Source organism: Petaurus breviceps, unplaced genomic scaffold (assembly GCF_028583685.1).
Source record: "Petaurus breviceps papuanus isolate PSGF00001 unplaced genomic scaffold, PetGlider_PUasm1.0 185, whole genome shotgun sequence".
Lineage (NCBI taxonomy): Eukaryota > Metazoa > Chordata > Mammalia > Diprotodontia > Petauridae > Petaurus > Petaurus breviceps.
The window spans coordinates 24,672,714-24,696,408 of NW_027185797.1; the positions used below are offsets into that span (position 1 = coordinate 24,672,714).

The 23,695-nt window shown below is 43.0% G+C and overlaps 1 protein-coding gene across 1 annotated transcript in view; it reads right to left on the reverse strand.

The window, feature by feature from the left end:
- Nucleotides 1–13,328, reverse strand: part of ABHD5 (abhydrolase domain containing 5, lysophosphatidic acid acyltransferase) — a 33,629-nt gene extending 20,301 nt beyond the window's left edge. Inside the window, exon 1 of the mRNA XM_069088594.1 lies at nucleotides 13,081–13,328. Within this exon, the coding sequence (XP_068944695.1) occupies nucleotides 13,081–13,121 (41 nt within the window). The 5' untranslated portion in view covers nucleotides 13,122–13,328. The remainder of the gene's footprint in view (nucleotides 1–13,080) is intronic.
- Between the last annotated feature and the right edge of the window lie 10,367 nt (nucleotides 13,329–23,695).

Here is a 23,695-nt window from a genome sequence, read left to right on the forward strand (position 1 = left end):
CTAAAGATGGGCAAAACAAGAGTGATAAAAAGAGCCTTCCCCCGCTATAGAGAAACATGCCTTCAATGCACAAAATTACTCATCAGAGTAGCAGCAGTAAAGGCAAAAAAAAAAAAAAAAAGCAGTGAGGGGACTGTCTGGTGGTTAAGCAGGTGCTTTAGGAAGGGCAGAGAAAGGGCAGCAGAAACAATAATTATGAATAATAATAACAATGCTAGCATTTCTACAGCACCAAAAGACATGGTGTAACAGGAAGAGAATGACCTTGGAGTCACAGGCCTGAGCTCCACCTAATCCCCTTCCTGACATTTAGTATCTCTAGGGACCAGAGCACTGGGCCGACCAAAGAGCTGAGATTAACCTAAGGTGCTGTCTGGCTTACCAATGCAAACCACCAACAGACATACCTCAAGTTCAGATCTACACTCAGTGTAAAAGTGAAGAAAGCCCCCAAACTGGCCTATTTAGAAACAAACACGTACATTGGCAAGATAAAATCTATGTGTTGAGGGGCTCCTGGGGAGGTATAGGGGTGTGTGGGGTGGCAGTGTCTGATCCAGGGCTTAATGAATTTTTTAAAAATGCTACTTCTATTGAGTTGAAAAAAGCACTATACTGAAAACAATCAAGTTGCTAAGTTTTTTTTTCTCAAAAGAATATACTCTACATATTTTTTGAATATAAACATTCTCTCTGGCCTTGACCAGAAGCACATGTGACCACTTCTCATGTTAAACATGGAATCCTACCAAGAGGAAGGAATACAACTCCATCTCAACTACATTCTTAAGCAAATAAGCTTCAAATCATAGCAAACTTCTCTGCCAAGGACTACCAGAGGTCAGTGTAGATCAAAATTAAAGTGAAAGGATGAAATATAATTTATTATTGCTCCACTGATCTGCAACCAAGAAATTACTGCAAAGAAGACCAGTAGAATCTTTGCTACAGTTTAAACCCATTACAATAACTTTTTTCAATACCGCTCTCTAACATGGAGAAGACAGCCTATTCTGTCACATGGACACTCTGGCACAAATGAGATTAATATTTTGGAAGAGCAAAGACATTATCATCTCCAAATTCTTTTGCTTGTCATGACTGACAACACACAAACATTTCTGCAATTTCCAGACTAACATTTTATTAAAACCTGATACATTTCAAGTATTAAAGGAAAATAAGACACTGGCCATTAACAATGCTTGTAAAGAAAACATTTAAAACACAAGAAAATATTTAAACACAAATCTGTCTTTAACAAAAACTAATCAAACACTGAATTTTCTACTTTAAAATAAATAATTTATCCTTTGGGCTTTTGTTTGTTCTTTAGCACCAAGAAATCAATCCATTCCAGGAGATCATGAAGCACTTGAGTCTCGGCTGGCCCTCCTTCTGTGGCCTAGCCTTCAGTAAGCTCCTCTTCTCCTCTATCACCTACACTGCCGTTAGCCTCAGGGTTCTTCCAACTCCAACATTCTGTGATTCTCTAGAACACAAATCTGGTAAGCATTTCTTCCGGCTGAAGTTCTCCTAGTAATTCTCGTAATCTGCTGCTTCCTGGTCCTTGGGAGGCCCTCTTTTTCCAGCAGAAAGCCCAACCTGCCCAGCTTCTCTGGACCTCTTCCACCCACTAGCACCTGGTTTACTTCCCTCTGTTTTCCAGGTTCCTTTCTTCACTCATTCATGGAGAGAGGCCTGATACAGAGCCTGCAATTCTTCTGAGAGCACAAAATCCACAAAACCAAATAAATCTCAAGTAAAGAAATCTAGCGAGCAAGATCTCTTAAGGTTCTTCTAGACCTTTTAGAGGCCTAGAACTCAAGAATTATGTGGAAGAGATATGATCATCATGTTAGAGATCTGGGAGTAAAACTGATCCATTGTATTTGGGCAGAGAGCTGGGGATACTTAAAGCATTCTCATTCATGGCTCAGTCCCTGGGTCTGTCCATCCACAAAAGAAAGAAGTAATATCTACCAGAGAAAGCCCACTTATCAATAGCACACAATGTCCCACAAGCAAACTCATGGGAAAATCAAGTTTTACACTGGGCCCTAAGCGGCCATAGGTTCAGCCTCACCCACTGGACAGTGAGTGACGTCAGTCACACCAAGGATCCAGGCTGCAAAGGGCTCTATCTAAAAAACAAATGAGAATGCAGTTGGTCCTTTTAGTTATCAGAAGTCCATAGCAATGAGGGTTTTTGGAGATTATCTTTGTGGTCACTGAAAGAGGTATAATTAGGTGGAAGAATATAAGAAAACTCTGTACTCACCTAACAATAACAGATGAAGAGAAGCAATTATTTACACTCAAGTTACTGTACTGAAAATACTTCTTCTAGGAAAAAAAAAGATTTCCCCTACGAAAGGAAGTGCTACAAATATACTTTTTAAAGGTCTTTAACACTGCAATATATCAGCATCTCTTCCCTAGTAATTTCTGTTTTGTGCAGTCGAGCTATTTGACAATCTAGAATGTTACTAAATCTGAATTACATAATCCATAGATGTTATGAAAGAGTCAGAGTTCAAAGAAAATGTTCCCTCAGCAGCTTGCTCATTTTCACAAGAAGGTCTTAACATATTTCTAATTATTTTATGAAGTTTTGGCCTTATTTTGAATGACCACTCTCTTTGGTACGATGCTGCTCATACCCACTGCAATTCTTTCAGGGCAGTTACCTGTAATTGGCTCAAGACAACACTACTCCACAATTTACATTGATCACCAACAGAAAATGAAGCCTTCCTAGCAGTGAGTTGCACAGGATCAGCCAGTAAGCCAACTAGCATTTATGAATCAACTACTATCTGTCAGTCACTGTGGTAAATGTTGGGGACACAAGAAAGGGGAAAAACCACTGTCCCTGCTGCCCTCAAGATGTTTACAGTCTAATGGAAGCAGAAAACACACACATTACTAGGTATATACAAGATATATAAAGAACAGACTGGAAAATAATCTCGGAAGGAAAGAGAAACAGAAAAGGGACCAGGAAGAGGCTCCAAAGAAGGTGGGATTTAAGCTGAATCTTGAAAGAGCCCCAAGACGGCTATTCCTAGCATGGGGTACCACCAGTTGTAATGCGAGTGTAAATTTGGAGATCTTCCCTGCCCCTAGGCTAAAGTGCACCTGGAGCCTGGGGTGGGAGGCTTGTTTTTCAGTAGATACTTCTTGATTGGCTAGTGAGTCAGTGGGGTTGTTACATTCTCTGAGCCAGGAGAAGGCTATGTAGGCCCTGATGTGTGGCTTTGTTTTGGGGCTCACTTTGAGAAGTGTTCTGTGATTTCATGAAAGTCTGGGCTAGCCGTTGTCCAGAGCCCCCCGGCTTTGAAACCCAGATGTTGTTTGGTATGGATGTAATGGCTGGACAGTTTGGAAAACTGTCTACTTGATCTGTTTCTCTGTCTTGATAATTCTGTCTGTATATTTTGAAGTTTGGGTGCTGACCTCTTTCCCCTGAACTAGGTAAACGATACATATTTGACTGATTAAAGTAAGCTTGTTAACCCATTTTGAGTTGCTTTCCTTTATCAAAGCAGATCTAAGAACCTGTGGTGGCATCAACCCTGGGGACGCCGGGATGCTTGCTGCTACACCAGTGAAAAGGTACAGACAGAGAACAGAGATGGAGTCTGTCATGTTCCAAGAACTGCAAGGCAGCCAGTGAAACCAGTGCACAGAGGAATAAAGTGCAAGACTGCAAGGGGGGAAAGGCAGCAAATGGTGAAGGGCTTTAAATGCTGAGCAAAGGAGTAACAGAGTCCGACTTTCCCATTAGGAAAATCACTTCGTCAGCTGAGTAAAGGATGGGTTAGAGCGAAGGGGCCTGGAGGAGTGAGATGCTAAGGCCTGTACTACCATCCTGACTGTGTGACTGCAAAGAAGCAGTTATAGGAGATACGCTGTGAAGGCAGAAAGGGCATCTGATGACAACACACTGAATAACTGATGTGAGTTTGAATTGAAGATGATACCAAAGTTGTGAGCCTGGCAACTAAGAAAACAGTGGCAGCCTAGGGGCACCTGGGGTGCTCAGGGAAGGCGAGCAGCCCTGGTGCGAGGGCTTGCTGGGCCCTTTTCAGGGCTGCTCATCCAGCTTTGGTAGCCACCTGATTCATCCAACTCTCACCTGTGGCTCCAAGAAGCAGCAGCCCCGCCCTGGTAAACCATCTCAGCAGATGGGCTAAACCCAACTGAGGATAACCAAGAGGCTACAGCCTCAAACCCACTGCTGAGTCGGGGGGTGTCTACCCCAAGAATGTGAAGGCCTTTTCTAGGAGGAGCGGGCAGACAAGAACAGTCTGTTCCAATGGCTAGGAAGCAGTAGCTTGGTCAGACATCAGATGCCAAGGTCATCCACGGCATCCTGGGCCATCACCAGTCGTCCTGACTTTTGCCCTGCCAATGGACTTCTATGACTCTGAAAGAGAGAATGAGGCTGACAACTCCGTGCAATTCTGCCTCACTTAAATCCGATTCACCCAGGAGACCAGACATCACCCATGGTGTCAATGGTTGTCTCAGAAAACAAAGGATGGACAAGAAGAAGAAGGAAGTACCCTGGACTATAACAGGAAAATTGGGAAGAGAAAAGGAAGATTAGAAAGCAGAAAGTTTGAGATGGAAAGAAAAGTTCTGTTTTGAACATAAATGAGTTTGAGATGTCTATGGGCCATCCAACTCAAGAACACTTGTGCAGGACTGGCTATAGAAACCTGGGTGTCATCTGCAAACAGATAATTAAGCCCACAGGGACTTAAAGAGATTGCCTGGTAAACTGGTCTTGAGGGAGAAGAGAAGAGGGTCCAGGACACAGCTTTGTTAATGGACAAAATCTGGATGAAAAAGAGACTGAGCAAATCAAACTCAGCAAGAGAGAAGCAAGAAAGAACAGTTTCATGAAAACCCATAGAGGAGATTCAGAGGATGGTGATCAAGAATATCAAAAGTTGCAGACTTGAGGAATGAAAAAAATGGGCATTAGATTTAGTAATTAACAGATCTCTGGTAATTCTGGAGAAACGTCACAAGCCAGAACGCAGGAGACATACTGGAAGGGCCTGGTGTAGACAGTTTTCTTAAAGAATTTAGCTGAGAAGAGTCATCACTGCGAACTTCAATTTCTCCAAATCTGACCCAACTGAATTATCTTGACTCATCATTTCTCACTGTCCACATGGACTGTCTAAGATACACATACCTAAGAGTTTAACTCGGTGAGCTGCCAGTTCAGCCACATGTTATCCTGTGGGCACTATATGTTCTTCATCCCCTTTGTAGATGGCCAGGCAGATCTCAAGTGGCCATGGAAACTATAAATAGAATACTTTTTTGGTAACCTAAAGTACCAGAGGCAATTGGGGCTGTCAATGTTCACAAAAAGATCTAATTTTTTTTTCCTATAATAAAGACAGATTTCTCTGAAAACCAGTAAATTTGCATGAATGAAGCATTTATTTATAACTCACCACACACCCCTTGGGTACCACCATTCTCCTAGTGGCCAGGCTCCACTTTGGTATCTTCCTCAATTCCTCATTTATTTATTAAGCATGTATGGTGTGCAAAGTCCTGTGCTAAGCACTAGGGATACAAATGAAAAAGCCAGACAGTACCTACTCTCAAGGAGCTCACTTCACTTGGGGGCAAAGGCTTGACTGGACAAGTCACTTCCTGTCCCTGAGTAAATGTTTGTGCCCAGAATGAATTCCCTTCTGGTCCAGCTACGGAGCTACCTTGTCTTCCTTCTCCCTCAGTACAGTTTTCCTATATCTCCCCAATTGACAGTACCATCCTCAGTACTCAAATGTCCCTAAATAACCTTGCCTGGGTCTTTCCTCTGTCCCTACCACTCCCTACCTTTCATCATACTTACACGTGTACATGTGATATCACACCCTCAATGGAATGTGTTTCTTGAAGACAGGGAAAAAATCATATAAAAACAAACCAAAACAAAAATTTGGCTGATGCAATAACTTGGGACAAAAGTAGTCAACTTAACCAGTGTTCAGCTTTCTAATTTCTTAAGTCTGCTGTATCCTACTCAAAAAGAAAAGGTCAACCACAAGCGCATTTCTCTTTTTTTGCAGTGGTGTAGGGTACCTCTGATTTTAGAAATATGGAAAATTTTCATTCTGCTAACTCCCTTCATCAAAGCAGTTTGGCAACTGGCCTGTAACCTAATAGGCACAGAGCTGCCTGGGCCACTAAGAGATAAAATGACTCCACGATCACCCAATTTAGTGTCAGGGAATAGACATGGCCCCAAGTCTCCTACCTCCAAGGAGAGTCACCTAGATGTGGTTAAAATTGATATGATCCTTTGAGGTCTGCAAAGGACTATACATATGGGATTGCACTTAATTTTTAAACATCTTGTCAATTTAAATCGACAAATTATGGCTTCTCTTTTAGATTAATGGTGAACACAATCCCATGACTCTGCAGTTACACTTGAACTCACCATCTTCCACAAGAGTCATATCACTACTGTACAGTCTCTAGAACTGACACAGAAATTGGCTGGAATTGAAAAAGTCTTAAGCTAGAATGCCACAATGTGAATATTAAATCTGTCTTAGGTGGTTCTGTTGGAAATATCTTCCCCTCCTTTACTGCTCGGCTTCCCTCACATCACTGACAACCATCCTGGAACCAGACACTTAAAACAGTGTGTCACCCAACCATGCAAAAAGATGACATGTATTTTTCAGTACAGAGTTGCTTAACAAACCAGTGACATTTCTTTGGGTTAGTTTTGAAAATCAAGTTTCATCCATATGGTTGGTAAAAGGATAAAAACATAATAGGCCAAAAGCTAATGTCTCATATGTTAAATATCTATTATTAATAACCATTCATCAAAATTCAGAAGGAAGGCTTCTTACTAACCACAACAGTGATGAATCAATGGACCAATTCCACATTTTAAAAGGCCAGCAATTTTCGACTCGTTAGCTCACTGGGCAATACTTTTCTTTGCTACGAAGAATCTGGAACGCCTGGCATTCTTCTGCCATGCCACTGCTGCCACTCTCTGTCTTTTAGTCCCTCCCTGGAGAGGTGCTCTCCTGACTAGTCACCATGTCTGTTGTTCTCCTCTTCTGGGAAGAAAAATCAAATCTCCACTCATTCCTGGAAGTGGTGTGTACATTGCCTGTCCTATGACTCCACTCACCCTCCCAGTGACCTCCCGATCCCAAGCACCATCTTTCCCCTTCCTTTACATTTACATTTTCCCTTGACAGAAAGGACTGTCTTGTTTTTCTGTATCTGAATCCCTACCACTTTGCTCTGTGCCTGCCACACAGTAAGAGCTTAATAAATGCTTTTGCATTATTTTTATTCACATTCGGGAGCCAACAAAATAATTCTGGCAAAACTCTACAAAGGCACACAGTCTTTAAAAATCATTCCAGAACAATTTTCACAAGTTATATAGGTCAAATCCCAACCTGATGAATTCAAATTCCACTGAAATCGTGTTATACTGAAGTTCTTCTATATCAAAGATTGTTCCAAATAAGAAGACAATTAATTAAGAGTTTTTGATCCTTTTGTTTACACAGGGTTTTTCCTTATATAATGAAATCCGATTTATACTTTCAGGACTAACTGGAATTTTAAGACAGATGCAGTGATCATCAGTCAGTCAACAATCATTCACTATCTTCCAGGAACTGTGCTTAATGCCAAAGATACAAAAAGAGGCAAAAACATTATCCTTGCCTCAAGAAGCTCACAGACAACATAGGGAAAGAAAATTTGTAAATAACTGGATGATAGAGGGTATAGTCCAAGATAATAGGTGGAGGGGAACAAAAGGAAGGTGTTCCTGCTAAAGCAGGGCTTTGAAACGAATTTTGAAGGCACCTGGGGGGAGGGGTGAAGAGGGAAAGCAGAGAGTCAAAAGACAGGTTTGGAAGGAAGATTTTAGCACGGTGGGAAAGGGGAAAGGCTGAGTGTTTATACAGTGCCTACTATGCTCCAGACACTACTGAGAGCTTTACAGAGATTACCTCATTTGATCTTCACAAGGTAAGGAACTGCTCTCAACTTCATTTTACAGGTGGGGCAAGCAGAGGTTAGGTGACTTATCCAGAGTCAGCCACGTCATTAGTGTCTGATACCTGACTCCAGGCTCAGAGCTCCACTGAGACCACACATTGATTTACTAGCCTCTTTGGTTTCCTTTGTTGCTGTTCAGTTGTTCCAGTCTTGTCTGACTCTTCATGACCCCATCTGGAGTTTTCTTGGAAAAGATACTGGCGTGGTTTGCCATTTCCTTCTCCAGCTCATTTTACAGATGAGGAAAGTGAGGTAAATAGGGTTAAGTGACTTGCCCAGGGTCACAAAGCTAGTTTTCCCTGAGTCCTGGCCCAGGCTTCATCCACTAGGCCACTTAAAACTACTAGATAACAGGAATGCTGTGGATATAGTTTACCTAGCAAAGCTTTTGATAAAAGTGTTTCATACTATTCTTATAGATAAAACAGACATTAATACAATCAAATGGATTCAGAACTGGTTGAATGGCCAGACTGCAAAAGTATCTGCTAACGGCTTAATGTCACATTGACAAGAGGTCCTGAGAGGAGTACCCCAGGGATCAGTGCTTATGTACTTTTAACCATTTTAATGTAAAGGAATGGACAGTAAGCTCACCAAATTTGCACATGTCACAAACTTGGGAGGGATAGCTAACACACTAGATAACACAGTCAGGATCCAAAAGGATCTTACTGACTGAATCTTAATAGATGAAATTCAACAAGGATAAATATAAAGTCTTGCACTTGGGTACAAAAAGCCCTAACTCTGCCACAGTATATAAGATGAGGGAAGCATGCAAAGACAGTAGTTCTGAAAAAAAAAGTAGAATTATAACTGGTGGATTGCAAGCTCAGAATGAGCCAGTACATGATGGAGTAGCCAAAAAAAGCCAATGAAGTCAAGGTCTCCATTAGGAGAATCACAGCTTACAGAAATAGCAAGGTGAAAATCCCTGTACATTATGCCCTCAGACCCTGAGGGCTGTGCTCAGTTCTGGGAGGCCAACCTGGATGGTGAAGAGAACATGAGGATCAGCAGGAGGACCTGAGAATGGTCAGACTAGAGACTCAGGGGGAACACGACAGCTGTTCTTCTCTGATCTGCCCTTTGTTCCATCTTCTGTAGATTTCCTTTACAAATCTAAATCTAAAGCGGCAGCTAGGTAGGCCAGTGGATAAAGTACCGGTCCTTGAGTCTTGACTGGACTTGAGTTCAAATCCAGCTTCAAACACATACTAGCTCTGTAACTCTGGGCAAGCTACATGCCCCCGATTACCACCCTGAGCCTCAAATAAATAATAAAATTTCAAATCCTGAGTATATCTGAGGCTAAACCTGGCTTTTACTTAGAGTTGTCCCTTTCCACCCCAGCAGCCAGATCTTTCTTGCTGCTGAGAATCAGATTTCTTCTTATTGAGTCTTCCATCTTTTGAAAGATAAGACTATCAACACGGTGAGTTACCTGAAGCTCTGCTTTTGGCAGAAAAAAACTCCAGTAGATTGACAGACAACTGAGGCCTCTCATCACTACTACAGTCTGTCTCCATACTAAACACGATTTATTTCCAAAACTCATACCTATTCTTCTTCTCCTTTCCAGGTGATTTGTAGGATTAAACGAGAATATTGTTTGTTTCTGTTGATATCTGCCCTTAAAGCTCCCAGCTCTAGGCCTGAGATTTCTTAAGAATCCAGACCTATTGCACCCCCTACTTATTCTTTGTCCTTCCAGAGTCACTCTCTAATCCCATCACCTCCCAACAAGTCTCAGGACCTGTGGTTCATCTTACTTGTCTGCCTATACTTTGTGCATTTGTGCACAGATGAAGCTGTGTGTTTTACTCCTGGCTCCCTTTGTTTTGAATTTAGTTTACTCTGCTCAGAATTTGGTTATGATTCTGTCCACTTGTGGCTACTCTCTATGGCATCTAGTTTGGTAGCTACACTACATGTAGGTCATGTTCTTCTTTCCCCTTCCTTTTCAGTTTACAAGCCTTTTGATTATATTTGCAAGAACCAAACAGATATTCTCATCAGACATTACCAGGTACACACTATCCCTAGCCAGATGTTCATTATCCTTATATTTTAGACTGTGGTCCAGAAATTTAAAAACCCATTTCTCAGACACCTTATTAAACAGTTATTCACTTCATAAATCTACCTCTCTCTTCTGAAGCTCTCACCTTCGATTGATCAAATGGGAGCTCCTTGAAGTTAGAAACTGTTTCATCTGTTTTTCAGCTGTTTTTCTATCCTGCAAAGTTCTCAGAACACAGTGGGTTATTAACAAATGCTTGGAGAGTGGCTACAGAAATGAAAACACCACTTATGCCCCTAAGTTCTTCCATTTCTTCCCCACAAATTTGCAAACCTTAGCAATCCTGTCTAGATTCCTTCAGGCAGCATCATTTATGCCCAACTGAGTCACCGGAAATAGGGAGCAATCACCTGGTTTGACAAGTTGTGGGAGATTCTCCATCACATCCTAAACACGTTCCTGATCTTTAGTGCTATTATCAAGGGGACAAAGAGTTTCTCCTGTCCCCTGAGTAGGGGACTCCTCTTCTTCCATGATTCTTGATGACCCAGAGACTTGGGACACCATGGTGGATCAATGTGGTAAACAGAGTAGCACCTTCCTCTTCAGGGACCAACTCTCTTCTTCTTTAAGAATCTTTATTTATGTCTTATTTTCAAGGTTTACTTCCTTTGTCACTTTGTCCCTAATTTCCTCAAATAAGCCAGGATTATTCTATGCCCTTCAGAACCTTTTTCTTCTTGTTATTCACACTGAAACCCCTGCTTTTTTTTTTTTTTAAAGAAATCTTTAATTCTTCCTAATAGCTTGGTGAATAGAGAGGCATTCCTAAAACATCTTTACCTTTTTTCTATAAGAGATCAGCTTTCACTCAAGTATAATTAAGCAGTTACCAGGCTATGGCAGAAATACAAAAACCACACACTATGCAAATATGGTCTACTCCCCATACTTGCTGGAAATGAGATTTTTATATAACAGCACTTCAAAGTTTACCAAGCACTTTTCCTCACTGCAGCCCCATGAGTTAGGTAGAAAAATTATGAAAGAACAAGTATTTAAAAACTACACAGTCACTACCAATAAGAGAATGAAAAATGGAACCATTCTGAACCACTTCCCACCCAACAAATTATCTTAAGACAAAAGATGGAAACAATTAGTGCTAGAGGGGCTGAAAAAGTCAAGCACAGTCAAACTGCTGGCAGAGAATCACTGTTGGAAAGCACTGCAGAATTAGGAGGGGAAAGTGACTAAAATATCCATATCCTCTGACCTAGAGAACCCACTGCTCAGCACACATTTCAAGGAGGTTAAAGACTGAAAGGTCCCTTACACAGCAAAGTAGTTATAGCAGAACTTTTTTGTGGCAAGAAATTGTAAAGTAGACACTTATCAACTGGGGTATGTCTAAACAAATGTTGGTACATGGAATTGATTCCTGTAAGAAACAAAGAATGTTCAGTGAATCAAGGGAAAACTTACATAAGATGATGCAGGCTGAATTAAAGAAAACCAAGAAAACAATACATACAATGACAAGAATGTAAAATGGAAAGGAGGAAATAAAGAACATGAGGTCATTATGATGAAGAGTTGAGGAAATGCACTTCCACCACTATGGGGAGGATGTGGAACAGGATATGTACTGCTAGATCAATCTGGAGGTCTGTTTTGCTGACATGCCTTTTGTCTTCTTTTTAAACATTTCTGTTCCAAGAGATGGCTCACTGGGTAGGAAAGGAAAATATTTGGAAATGAATGTGATGCTATAACAGAAGACAGAAACAATAAGATAAAATGTTAAATAAAAATGCCCTGTAAGCTCCATAAGAGCAAGAACCATTTCTTGGTCTTTGTGTCTTCCCCAGAGCTTGCTTTGACTTTGCACATTCCAAGAATCTTGAACTTCACTGATTGGGGCATTTTCCCCATCCCCACCCCCAATAACCACTCTGCAGGCTGGCAGAGGACCTTTAGGAGGTATTAATGCTTCTGAGAACCATCATGCTTCAGCAGACCTGATGGTACTCTCTCCAGATCTGGCTGATCTAATCCTCAGACAGCCAGAGTCTGCCATCAACCCCACGTCCGGATAGCCATATGCTACGGGGAGGTCGGCAGCACCAGTGGGAGTAGGTGCTTACTAGATTTTAAGGGCGTTAAGTTACCCGCACACCGCACTTCGTGCGTTTGTAAATGGAAAGGGCTTCACAAGCGCTCTCTTCACATTAGGTGGAAGTCACGTAAATCAGAGAATCACAGCATGTCAGGGCTGGATGGGACCACAGTGCCCGTCTAATCCCACCTAGACTAGGAAAAATGCCAGCGAGGCCCCGGCAAGTGGCCATCCCGTCTTTGCTTTATTGTGAGCCCGGCTCCGAAACCGGGTTTCTAGGGAGGTTCCGGAAGCATCGAGGGGCCCCAGCCAGTCACAATACAGTCCCCGCAAATATGCGGACAAACGACCCCGCCCCGGCCTCCCGACAGGTGTCCACGCCCACCGACGGGCCACGGGACTCCACCAGACAAGGACAAGCTCGGAAGTCTTCCATTTCAGGAAGCACTCAAGTTCACGGGCGAGGACCCCCCCCCATCCCGCCCACTCTGGGTCGGAAGAGGGCCAGGGATGGGTTCCCAAGGCCGCGATGGAAGGTCGGGGCCGGGCGCGAGGACCTCGCCCCCGCCGTTGGACCGCTCCCCCCCCCCACCCCTGCGCCGGCTCTAGCCAATCGGGGTACGCTCCCGGCGCTGTCGCCCCGCCCCACAGCCCCACAGCCTCCTAAGCCGGCTCCAGGCAGGGTCGCGGCACCTGCCCACCAGCTCCAGCCAGGCCCTCGCGCCCGGCCCCGACCTTCCATCGTCACCTTCGCACCGCTCCCTTGGCCCTCAACGTCCCCTCCCTCGCTCGCTCGGGCAGTTCCCGGCGTTCGCTCCGGGTCCGACCGGCCCCGGACCGCTCGGGCGCTCACCTCTCGGGGGTCTCCACAGAATCGGCCTCTTCCTCCGCCATGTCCGCTTCCCCCCTCGCTCGCCCCAGCCTGGCTGGGACTCCGGGCGTCGCCAAAGAAAGGGCCCAGCCTTGCCGGAAGCCGCACACCACCAAACGAGCCGGCTGACAGGCCGACTGAGGAGGCGCCGCCGCCAGCGGCCGCGAGTCCTTAAGGACTCGCGCCACCGGGGCCCGGCCCCGCACGTGCCTCTACGTCATCCCGCTGGCGGCGCGCGGCCGAGCGCGACCTCTGAGCTTTGCGCGCACGCGCAGCGGAGGAGGGCGGGGCCGGGGTGGAGCATGGAGGGGGCGGTGCGGGGGGCGTACTCAAAGTGGCTGGCACCCGTAGGGAGTCCGGGCCAAGTTAAGGTGCCCATTCCGGCTGCAGAGAGGGAAACTGAGGCCCCGGGAGCCCAGATCTGGGACTGGCAGGGACCTCGGGTCATTTAGGGAGACCCCCTGCTTTTACAGAGGGGGAAACTGAGTCCCTGGAGCGAGGTCCCTCGGTCCAGGGAGCCCTGGGATGGGAATGCAGAAAGCCCGGAGCGCCGGGGCTTAGCCCAGGGAAGCCTGGCTGAAGGAGGGAAAAGGCGGGGCTGCGGGCCGAGAAGCCCGGGGCAGTGAGACGAAGGTGGAGGTCACTCAGCGAGGGAGGTGAAGAAGGAAGAAGATGGGGATGGAGATTAGTTTGAGGGGACCCGCGTGGGTGGGAATTAATGAGAGTTGGAGCACCCAGGAAGGGAGGCGTCTACAACCGGGACTGGATCTGGGTGACAAAGGGAAGAGGGAAGCCCGAATGAATGACTCACAGCCTGCAGGGCCAGCATCGAGAGAGGATGTGGAGCGAGTCCTGGGACAGGCATCTCAGTTCAGTGGAGAGAGGGCAGCACTGGGGACCATAGAGTCACACGAGATCAGGGCTAGACCCACATCAAGGCGCCTGCACAGTCCAGTCCAAGACTCAACTCCATTTTTCCTGGACTTGTCTGGGGAGGCACCAGCTCTGCCTTCGGGGAGCAGCAGTTAAACCCAAATCTTTGTCAATCAGAGGCTCCTTGATACTTTGCCCCACTTCCTTTCTCTCTCCTCTCTGATAACCTGAACAGATAGCCAGCCAGAATCTTCATGAAGACCTCCAGTAAGGGGGGACCATTACCTCCTGGGATACCTCATTTCTACTTCTGTACAGTGAGTGCCAAGAATTTCTTCTTTATATCAAATCTAAATGTGTCTTTTTGTGACATCAGTGCTTCCTGTGAGTCCTAGCAGGATCCTGGTTCACATTCTGGCCCTTCTACTTCCGCATATGAGATGCTGGGTAAGTCACATAACTTCACTGGGCCTCAGTCTCACTACCTATAAAACAAAGAGGTTGGACCACATGACCTCTAATTTTTCACTTCTAAATCTACGATCCTGTGAATTCTCCCCAGCTTCCCTGATGCAAGTTAGGGTAAGCATTGACTAGAACTTTACCAGTCACAAAGGGCAAACATTTTTTAGAAAGGCTTGAGAGTGTGGAGTACTGGACAGGACTAGAGATGGATATTTTGTGGTGAGAGCAAGGAAGACAGGCGGCCCATGACATGAGTGAAGTGTGTAAGACACTGAAGGCTTGTGGGTATGGAGGAGAGGAGCAGGCTGTGATTGTCATTCCTCTGTCATGGAGATGACAGAGGTGAGGCAATGTCTTGTGATGATGAGGTCACTGCTGTTAGTGAGTGACTGACCCACGATCATGATGATTACAATTTCTGTCTCCCATGATGACACAGAAGCTCTTAAATCTAGTTGCACAGGTTGATCCCTGAGGAATTAGACTAGACCAAGAAGGAATCAACTTGTTGATGTCCTTCCTTGCACCCCTGATCACAAAGCAGTCCCAAGCAAACACTTTGCACCAATAAAACATCATACTAAGTGCTACTTGAGAGGAAACATAAAGGAGCACAGTCTCCATAACTACATACCACAACCACACACACACCCCATGTGGTTTTCTGAACAAATTTAGCTTAATGTATTTAGAGACCTTTGAGGTCACTTGTTGCATTTTAAAGATGTGAAAATGGAGCCCCAAAGTGGATGAGTGACTTGTAGCATGTTGCAATGTGGCAAAGCCAGGAACGGAAGCTATCCTGACTCCGAATCCAGCAATCCTTTCTCCAGCCCTGTGCTCCCTCCTCTAATTCAGACAGTCAGCAATCGTTTGTTAAGCAACTACTACCTGTGGGGCAAGTACCTTACTAAGTGCTAGAGATACCAAAGATAATTCCTACTGTCACAGAGCTTACAATATAATGGGAAGACAACATGCAAACAATTCTGTACCGACAAGATATATACAGGATAAACCAGAGAAAATCAACAGAGAAAAGGTCCTAGCATTGAGGGGATCAGGAAAGGGAAGCCAGGAGGCATAAAGAAGAGGAAAAAGAATCTAGGCATAGGGGACATGGACTGGAAGTGCCCGGAATCAGGAGCTGGTGTGCCTAGGGAGAGCCCTAGCAAGGAGGCCAGTTTCGGATCTGCCAGCTGGATGCCAAAGGACATGGAGTGTGTAAGGTCTTAGAAGACTGGAAAGGTGAACATGAGTCAGGCTACAGATGGCTTTTAAAAGCGAAATAGAGGGTTTTGTGTTTGATACTAGAGATAATACGAAGCCAGTGTAGTTGATTGAATATAGATGGGGATGGATGGCATGGTCAGATTTGTGTTTCAGAAAATCAGTTTTGCGTTGAGTGGAGGATGGACTGGAATGGGGAAGAGACGAGACAGGGAGGCCCACCAGCAGCTGTGCAGTAGTTCAGGCAGGAGGGGGCATATATGACGTATTCTAAAGGTAGAAGTGACAGGACTGGGGAACTGATTGCATGTGGGGTTGAGAGAGAGTAGTCAAGGAGGACTCCTCTGTTTCAGCTGAAGTGACTGGGAAGATGGAGGTCCCCTCTACAGTTATAGGGAAGTTAGGAAGTGGGGAGAGTCTGGATAGGAGCTAAGGATCTAAAAAGCAATAACCTTCCTAGGCCAATTTTTTTATTCCTGTTATCAAGCATTTTCTCCTCACTGCCTGCCAACTCCCTCATCTCTGGAAAAAGCAAAAAAACCACCACCTTTGTAACATATGCTTAGTTGAACAAAACAAATTCCCACATTGACCATGTCCAGAAATGTGTCTCACTCTGTATATTTAATCCTGAGGATAGTTTAAGAAAGGAAGATTGCTAACTGAATATCAAACGGCCCATAGGGCAACCACCTTCAATAAAATTATCCTACATCCTGCCAAGTTGTAAAGATGGGGGCAAAACTAAGATGATAAAATGCAGTTAAATGAATGTAAGACTGTATTTTGACTCAATGTAGGAAACTTCTATTAACAATGAGAGATGTCCAAAAGTGAAATGGGCCTCTTTAGTAGGTAGTGAGTTCCCTGTCTCTGGAAGTTTTCAAACACCAACAAGAGGACTACTTGCCGTAGGTATGAGGCAGTCAACAACCTCATTTATGAAGAGCTTATTCTGTGCTAAGTACCATGCCAATACAAAGAAAGGCAAGAGTGGGTGGAACAGATGGCAGATTAGGGGCAGCCACTCAGCTGAACCCTCTCCACATTCCCCTCCAAACAACTTTAAAATAATGCCTCAAATCAAATTTTGGGGCACAGAGCCAGCAAAAGGTTGGAGTGAGACATTTTTTTCTGGCCTAAGAAAAAATTAATGAGGTCAGTAGGAAAAATCTGTGACCCTGTGACCTGTCCACACAAATGGTGGTGGCCAGAGTGACTGCAGTAGAAGCAGCTGCAAGAGCTCTCAGCCCAGAGATTGTAAGGTGCTGCGGGCTGCTCAATGTCCAGCACTAAGCATGACTCGGAGACATGAATAAGAAATGACCAGGCCATGTGGGTAGTTCAAGGAAGAACCATGAACTCCATTTATTGGTTCTTAGTACAAGGTTTTTATAGAGTAATGAGACAAAAAAGACTCAAATATTCTTGTCATTATCATAGTCTGTTATGTACTGGAAGTAACACTGGGTAATTTGATAAGGCTTTGTTCTCTAGGTGCCAGAGAGTCTTTCATATGCAGTCCCATTACAAAGGATACTCCAGAGAGCTGGCTTCAAGGCCTAAGCCAAAGCCATTTGCATAGGAACCAAATAACTAAAGTCTTGGGGAAGACCCTGTTGGTCTCAGAACTCAAACAACATCCTTGTAACTGTAACCCATAACAAAGAACTCAGGAGCTAATTTAACAAAAAAGTCGCATCTCAAAGAGCTCTTGTTTTAAACTCCACTATTATTAGGATTTAATATCTGAGTCCTGAACCAGGCCTCTTTGGCTCCCCACAGTAAGGGGATCAGACAGCTGGTCAGAAAGGGATTACAGGGGACCCTTTGCTGGCACTGGGGAGAGCTGATACTGATTGGCAACTCCATTGCACATACACAATTGTGGGTCATAGTTACAGGACAGAGAGGAATATTTTTGGTCAGTCATAAGGGAGCAGTGGCCAAAGATGAGAGGAAGTCTAGTGCTTGTGGCTGCAGTGGAGCAGGAGCCCTTCCTGGTAAAGATCAGACCACCAACCAGGAAAGCAGTGACCACACCTCTACCAGGATTACCACCTTGGAAGCACTTACACCACCTTGGAAGCACTAAGAACTTACAGACTCCCAGAACTAGCTCTGAAACAGCAGCACAAAAAAGCTTAAAGCTTGGGACAGTGCTTCCACACTCCCAGGTGAGCAGAATCCAATTTTGTTTTTTGTTTTTTTTCTTCTTAATAAAATCCCCCCCCCACCCAGTCATCTGTAGAGGTAGTTTTCAATATTCATTTTTGTAAGATTTTGAGTTCCAAATTTTTCTTCTCTCCCTTACCCCACTTCCTCCCCAAGACAGCAAGCAATCTGACACAGGTTATACATGTAGAATCATAAATCATGTTAAACATATTTCCATATTAGTCATGTTATGAAAAAAAGAATCAGAACAAAAGGGAAAACCATGAGAAAGAAAAAAAAAACAACAGCAAAAAAGTGAAAATAGTATGCTTCAATCTTATTCAGACTCCATAGTTCTTTCTCTAGATGTGCATAGTATTTTCCATCATGGGTCTTTTGGAATTGTCTTATTGTATTGCTGAGAAGAGTTAAGTCTGTCATATTTGATTATCACACAATGTTGCTGTTATTGTGTACAGTGTTCTCCTGTAGAACCCAACTTTGATATAAAATTCAAAGTCAAGACAAAGGCTAGAAAAATGTCCAAACAACAAAAAATGAATTAGACAATAAAAAACTTCTATGTGGCAGTGAAGACCAAGATATACACTCAGAAAACAATAATATGAACACAGGTATAAAAAAACCCTCAAAGAAAAATGCTAATTGGACCCAGATCCAACAAGAATTTCTTGAAGAAGTAAAGAAAAAATGAGTAATAGGTGAAAAATTGGGAAAGGAATGAGAGCGATAAATTAAAATTATGAAAAGAAAATTTATAGGTTAGCAAAAGAGGCACAAAAATATTGAAGAAAATTACACCTTAAAAAAACAGAATCAGGCAAGTGATAAAAGAAGCACAGAAATTCACTGAAGAGAAGAACTTAAAAAACAGTATTGGCCAAATAGAAAAGATGGTGCAAAATCTCACTGAGGAAAATAATTCCTTAAAAATTAGAATTGGGCAAGTAGAAGCTAATGACTCCATGAGACATCAAGAAACAATCAAATAAAATCAAAAGAATAAAAATAGAAGAAAATATGAAATATCAGAAAACAAATTACCTGAAAAATAGATTAAGGACAGATAACTCAAAAATTATTGACCTACCTGAAAGCCAAGATCAAAGAAAGAGCCCAGACATCATATTTTTAAAAAAATACCAAGGAAATCTGCCCTGATATTTTAGATCCAGAGAGTAAAAGAGAAATTAAAAGAATCCACTTATCATCTCCTGAAAGAGATCCCAAAATGAAAACTCCCAGGAATATAATAGCCAAGTTCCAGAGCTCCTAGATCAAAGAGAAAATACTTTCAGATATGATGAAGCCACAGTCAGGATTACATAAAATTTAGTGGCTTCGACATTAAAGGAGTATAAGACTTGGAATATGATATTCCAGAAGACAAAGGACCTAGGATTACAACTAAAGATAAACTACCCAACAAAACCGAGTATAATCTTTCAGGAGGAAAAATGGATGTGTAATGAAATAAATGATTTTCAGGTATTCCTGATGAAAAGACAGGAGATGAATAGAGAATATGACATTCAAATGGAAGACTCAAGAGAATCATAAAATGTAAACATGAAATACTAATCAAAAGGACTCAATAAAGTTAAACTTTACATTCCATATGAATATTATACACGTAACTCCAAAAGGATTCTATCTTTATTATGGCTATAAATTTTATATAGACAGAGGACATGGGTGAGAGCTGATTATGTAGAAATGTTCTCCAAAAAAAAAATTAAGGAGAAAGATTCACTGGGAGAAGGGGGAAGGGAGAGGTAGAATGGGAAAAATTTTCTCATGTAAAAGAGGTGCACAAGGAAAAGCTTTTACAACGGAGGAGGAAGTGTGGGGGTAGGCAGTGCTTGAATCTAACTCTCATTGGAATTGGTTCAAAGAGGGAAGAAAAAATGCAGCTGACCAATAGGGAAATAGGAGGGGAAGGAGATTGGAGAAAGGGGGGGGGAGGGAATGATAAAAGGAAGGGCAAATTAAGGGAGGAAGTGGTTAGACATGAAATAGACTTTTGAGGAAGGGCAGGATAAAGAGAGAAATAGAGAGGAAGAAATATAAGGAAATGGAATGAACTATGAATGTGAATGAGATGAACTCACCCATCATAGGGAAGCAGATAGCAGAATGGATTAGAAACCAGAATCCAACAATTTGTTGTTTATAAGAGACATACTTAAAACAGAAAGACACACAGAGAATCAAAATAAAAGGCTGGAGCAGAATCTCATATGCTTCAGTTGAACTAAAGACAGGGGTAGTAATCATAATCTCATACAAAGTAAAAGCAAAAATAGACCTAGGTAGGGGTGGCTTGGTGGTACAGTGAACAGAGCACCAGCCCTGGAGTCAGGAGGACCTGAGTTCAAATCTGGCCTCAGACACTTAACACTTACTTAGCTGTATGACCTTGGGCAAGTCACCTAACCCCAATTGCCCTGCCCTCCCCCTCCAAAAAAAAAAACAAGAACAAAAAAAAAAAGACCTAATTAAAAAGTTAATCAGGGAAATTATATTTTCCTAAAAGGTTCCATGGACAATGAAGTAATGTAAAAAAGTAATGTAAAATTTTTTTTTTCTTTTTGGAGGAGGGAGGGCAGGGCAGTTGGGGTTAAGTGACTTGCCCAAGGTTACAGGGCTAGTAAGCATTAAGTGTCTGAGGCTGGATTTGAACTAAGGTCCTCCTGACTCTAGGGCTGCTACTCTATTCACTGCACCACCTAGCTGCCCCAGAAGTTTTTTACAGCAAGTTTTTCTGATAAAGGCCTCACTTTTCAAATATATACTAAGTATAGAACTGAGTTTAATTTATAAAATAGAGCCATTCTCTGATTGATAAATAGTCAAAGGATATATACAGGTTGTTTTCAAAAGAAGAAATCAAAGCTATCTATAGTCATATGAAAAAATGCTCAAAATTTCTGTTGATTAGAGAAATGCAAATTAAAACAACTCTGAGGTATCACGTCACACCTGTCAGAAATGACAGATGCTGGAGGGGATGATGGAAAAATGGGTATACTAATGAACTATTGGTGGAGTTGTGAACAGGTCCAGCCACTCTGGAGAACAATAGCAACCATGCCCAAAGGGCTGTAAAACTGCTTATACCTGTTGACCTACCAGGTCTGTATCCCAAAGAGATCAAATGAAAAAGAAGAGGAGTTATGTGTATAAAAATATTTATAGCAGCTCTTTTTATTGTGGCAAAGAATTGGGAATTGAGGGGATGCCCATCAATTAGGAATGGCTGAATAAGTAGTGGCATATGATTGTGATGGAGTGCTATTGTGCTGTAACAGATGATGGGGGTAGGAGTGGTTTTAGAAAAACATGGCAAGACCCTTATGAAAGCAAAGTGCAGTGAGAGCTGGGAGATCATTGTGCTCAATAACAGCAATGCTGTAATGATGACCAACTGTGAAAGACTTGACTACTCTGATAAATACAGTGATGCGAAACAATTCCAAATGACTCATGATGAAAACATGCTCTCTACTTCCAGAGAAAGAACTGATAAACTCTGCGTGCAAATTGAAGTATAATTGTTTCCCTTTATTTTTCTGGCTTTTTCTTGAAATATGGCTAATGTGGAAATATGTTTTGCATGAAATCGCTTGTGTGGTTGATGTAATGTTGCTTGCCTTCTCAGTAGGGAGTCGAGGGAAGGAGACAATTTGGAACTAAGAATTTAAAAAGAAAACCATTCTAATACATAAATAATAAATTGAAATGTTTTTTGAAAAAAGCTAAAACCAGTCAATTCCATGAGGGAGCTTACATTTGAATGAGGGGGACAATATGGAAATAGCTAAGGACATACAGACTATGCATGGAGCAGATGGAAGGTAATCTTAGAAGCTAAATACTTTAAGAACAGAGGTGGGGCCTTCCTGCAATCACTCAACATTTCTTTAGCACCTACTATGTGACAGCTAGGTTGTGCAGTGTTTAGAATTCTGGGCCTGAAGAAAGGAAGATTCATTTTCCTGAGTTCAAATTTAGCCTCAGGCACTTACTAACTGTGTGACCCTGGGTAAGTCACTTAGCCCTGTTTGCCTCAGTTTCCTCATCTATAAAATGAGCTGGAGAAAAAAATGGCAAACCACTCCAAATCTTTGCCAAGAAAACCCCAAATAGGTAATGAAGAGTCGGACACAATTGAACCACAACGTGCCAGACACTGTACTAAGCCAGAGGTAAAAGAATACCTGCCATCAAAGACCTTACAGTCTGATGCCAACAGTATGCAAGCTGTATATAGGATAAATAGGGAAGGCATTAGGTTCCCTCCCCTGCCATGGGGTTATAGATTTTTTTCTTTTTCTTTTATTATTTTTTTCAGTCACATTAAACATTTTTAGCATGTGTTTTCTTTTTTAAATTTTGAGTTCCAAATTCTCTCCCTCTCTCCCTCACCATGAGAAGGCAAACACTTTTGCTGTAGGTTAATGGTGCACAGTCATGTAAAGCATTTTCATCTTAGGAGGGCACTAGATTTAAGCAAGGTTGGGGAAAGCTTCCTGCGGAAAGTTGTCTTGAAGGAAGCCAAGAAAACCAATGGAAAGTCAAAAAGACAGGAGATAGAAATGGCATGGAACATCCAAGAAGGCCAGTGTAACTGGATCATAGAGTAGAGGAATGGAAGGAAATATAAGACTAGAAAGGTCAGTTGTGAAGAACACATTTGACCTGTAGGTAACAGGGAAGTCTGTGCTCATTGAGCAGGTGGTGACATGGTCAGACTTTAGAAAAATCACCTTTATCTTGGCACTTAAGTGGAGGATGGATTTTAGCAGAGAAGGGACTTAAAAGTACAATACCATTGAGAAAGCTCTTGTAGCAGAACAGATGAGAGGAGGTGGAGGCCTGAACTGGAGTGTAGAAGAAGGGATATACCTGAGAGGTGGAGTGAAAGCAGAAATAAGATTTGGCAATGAATTTGGTAAATGGCATGAATGAGAATGAGGAGTTGAGAATGATCCCAAGGTTGGGAGCCTGGGTGGCACCCGGGACAAGCACAGGGAAATTCAAAAGGGGACAGAGTCTTGGGTAAACATAATGTCATATTTTGGGACAAGTTGAGTTTGAGATGTATGTTGGACATTCAGTTTGAGGCATCCAGAAGGGTTGATGATGTGAGACTGAAGCTTGGGAGACATATTGAGGCTGGATTTATACATCTAGGAATCAGTTGCACAGAGATTATAATTTAACCCTTGCAGCTGAGAAGAGAACCAAGTGAAATCAGAAGGGGACCCAGCACAGAACCTACGGTAGGGGTGGGGAACCTGCAGCCTTGAGGCCACATGTGGCTTTCTAGATACTCAAGGGCTGCCAGAAGGCCACAGCTGAGGATCTAAAAGGCTACATGTGGCCTCAAGGCCACAAGTTTCTTCACCCCGACCTAAGGGGGCACCCTGGGTTACTAGTGGATGTGAAATGGATAAGGTCCAGGAGATTCATTTTCAGGCCTGGGTTGGACTAGATGACCTCTGAAATCCTTTCCAACTCTGACATTCTCTGAATCTATACATTTCTGCTTTTATGTTCTTTAAAAATATCCACTGTACAAGTGAGGGTGGCTCTGGCTTCATAATAGCTCCCGTGAAAGTACCTGGGAGTTTTAATGAATCCCAAGCTCCACTGAGTTAGTAGTGTGGTTGAAGCTTCCCCAAAAGGCAGTTCAGTCACAGGTTGTATTAAAAGAAATGCTGTGTAGCCACCCACACCCCAGGCTACCCTCCCCTGGTCACCTCTCACTTCAGGGGTTGTACTGAGTTCCTGGTGTCACTTTTTTTTTTTTTTTAAGAAATTGGGGTTAAGTAACTTGCTCAAGGTT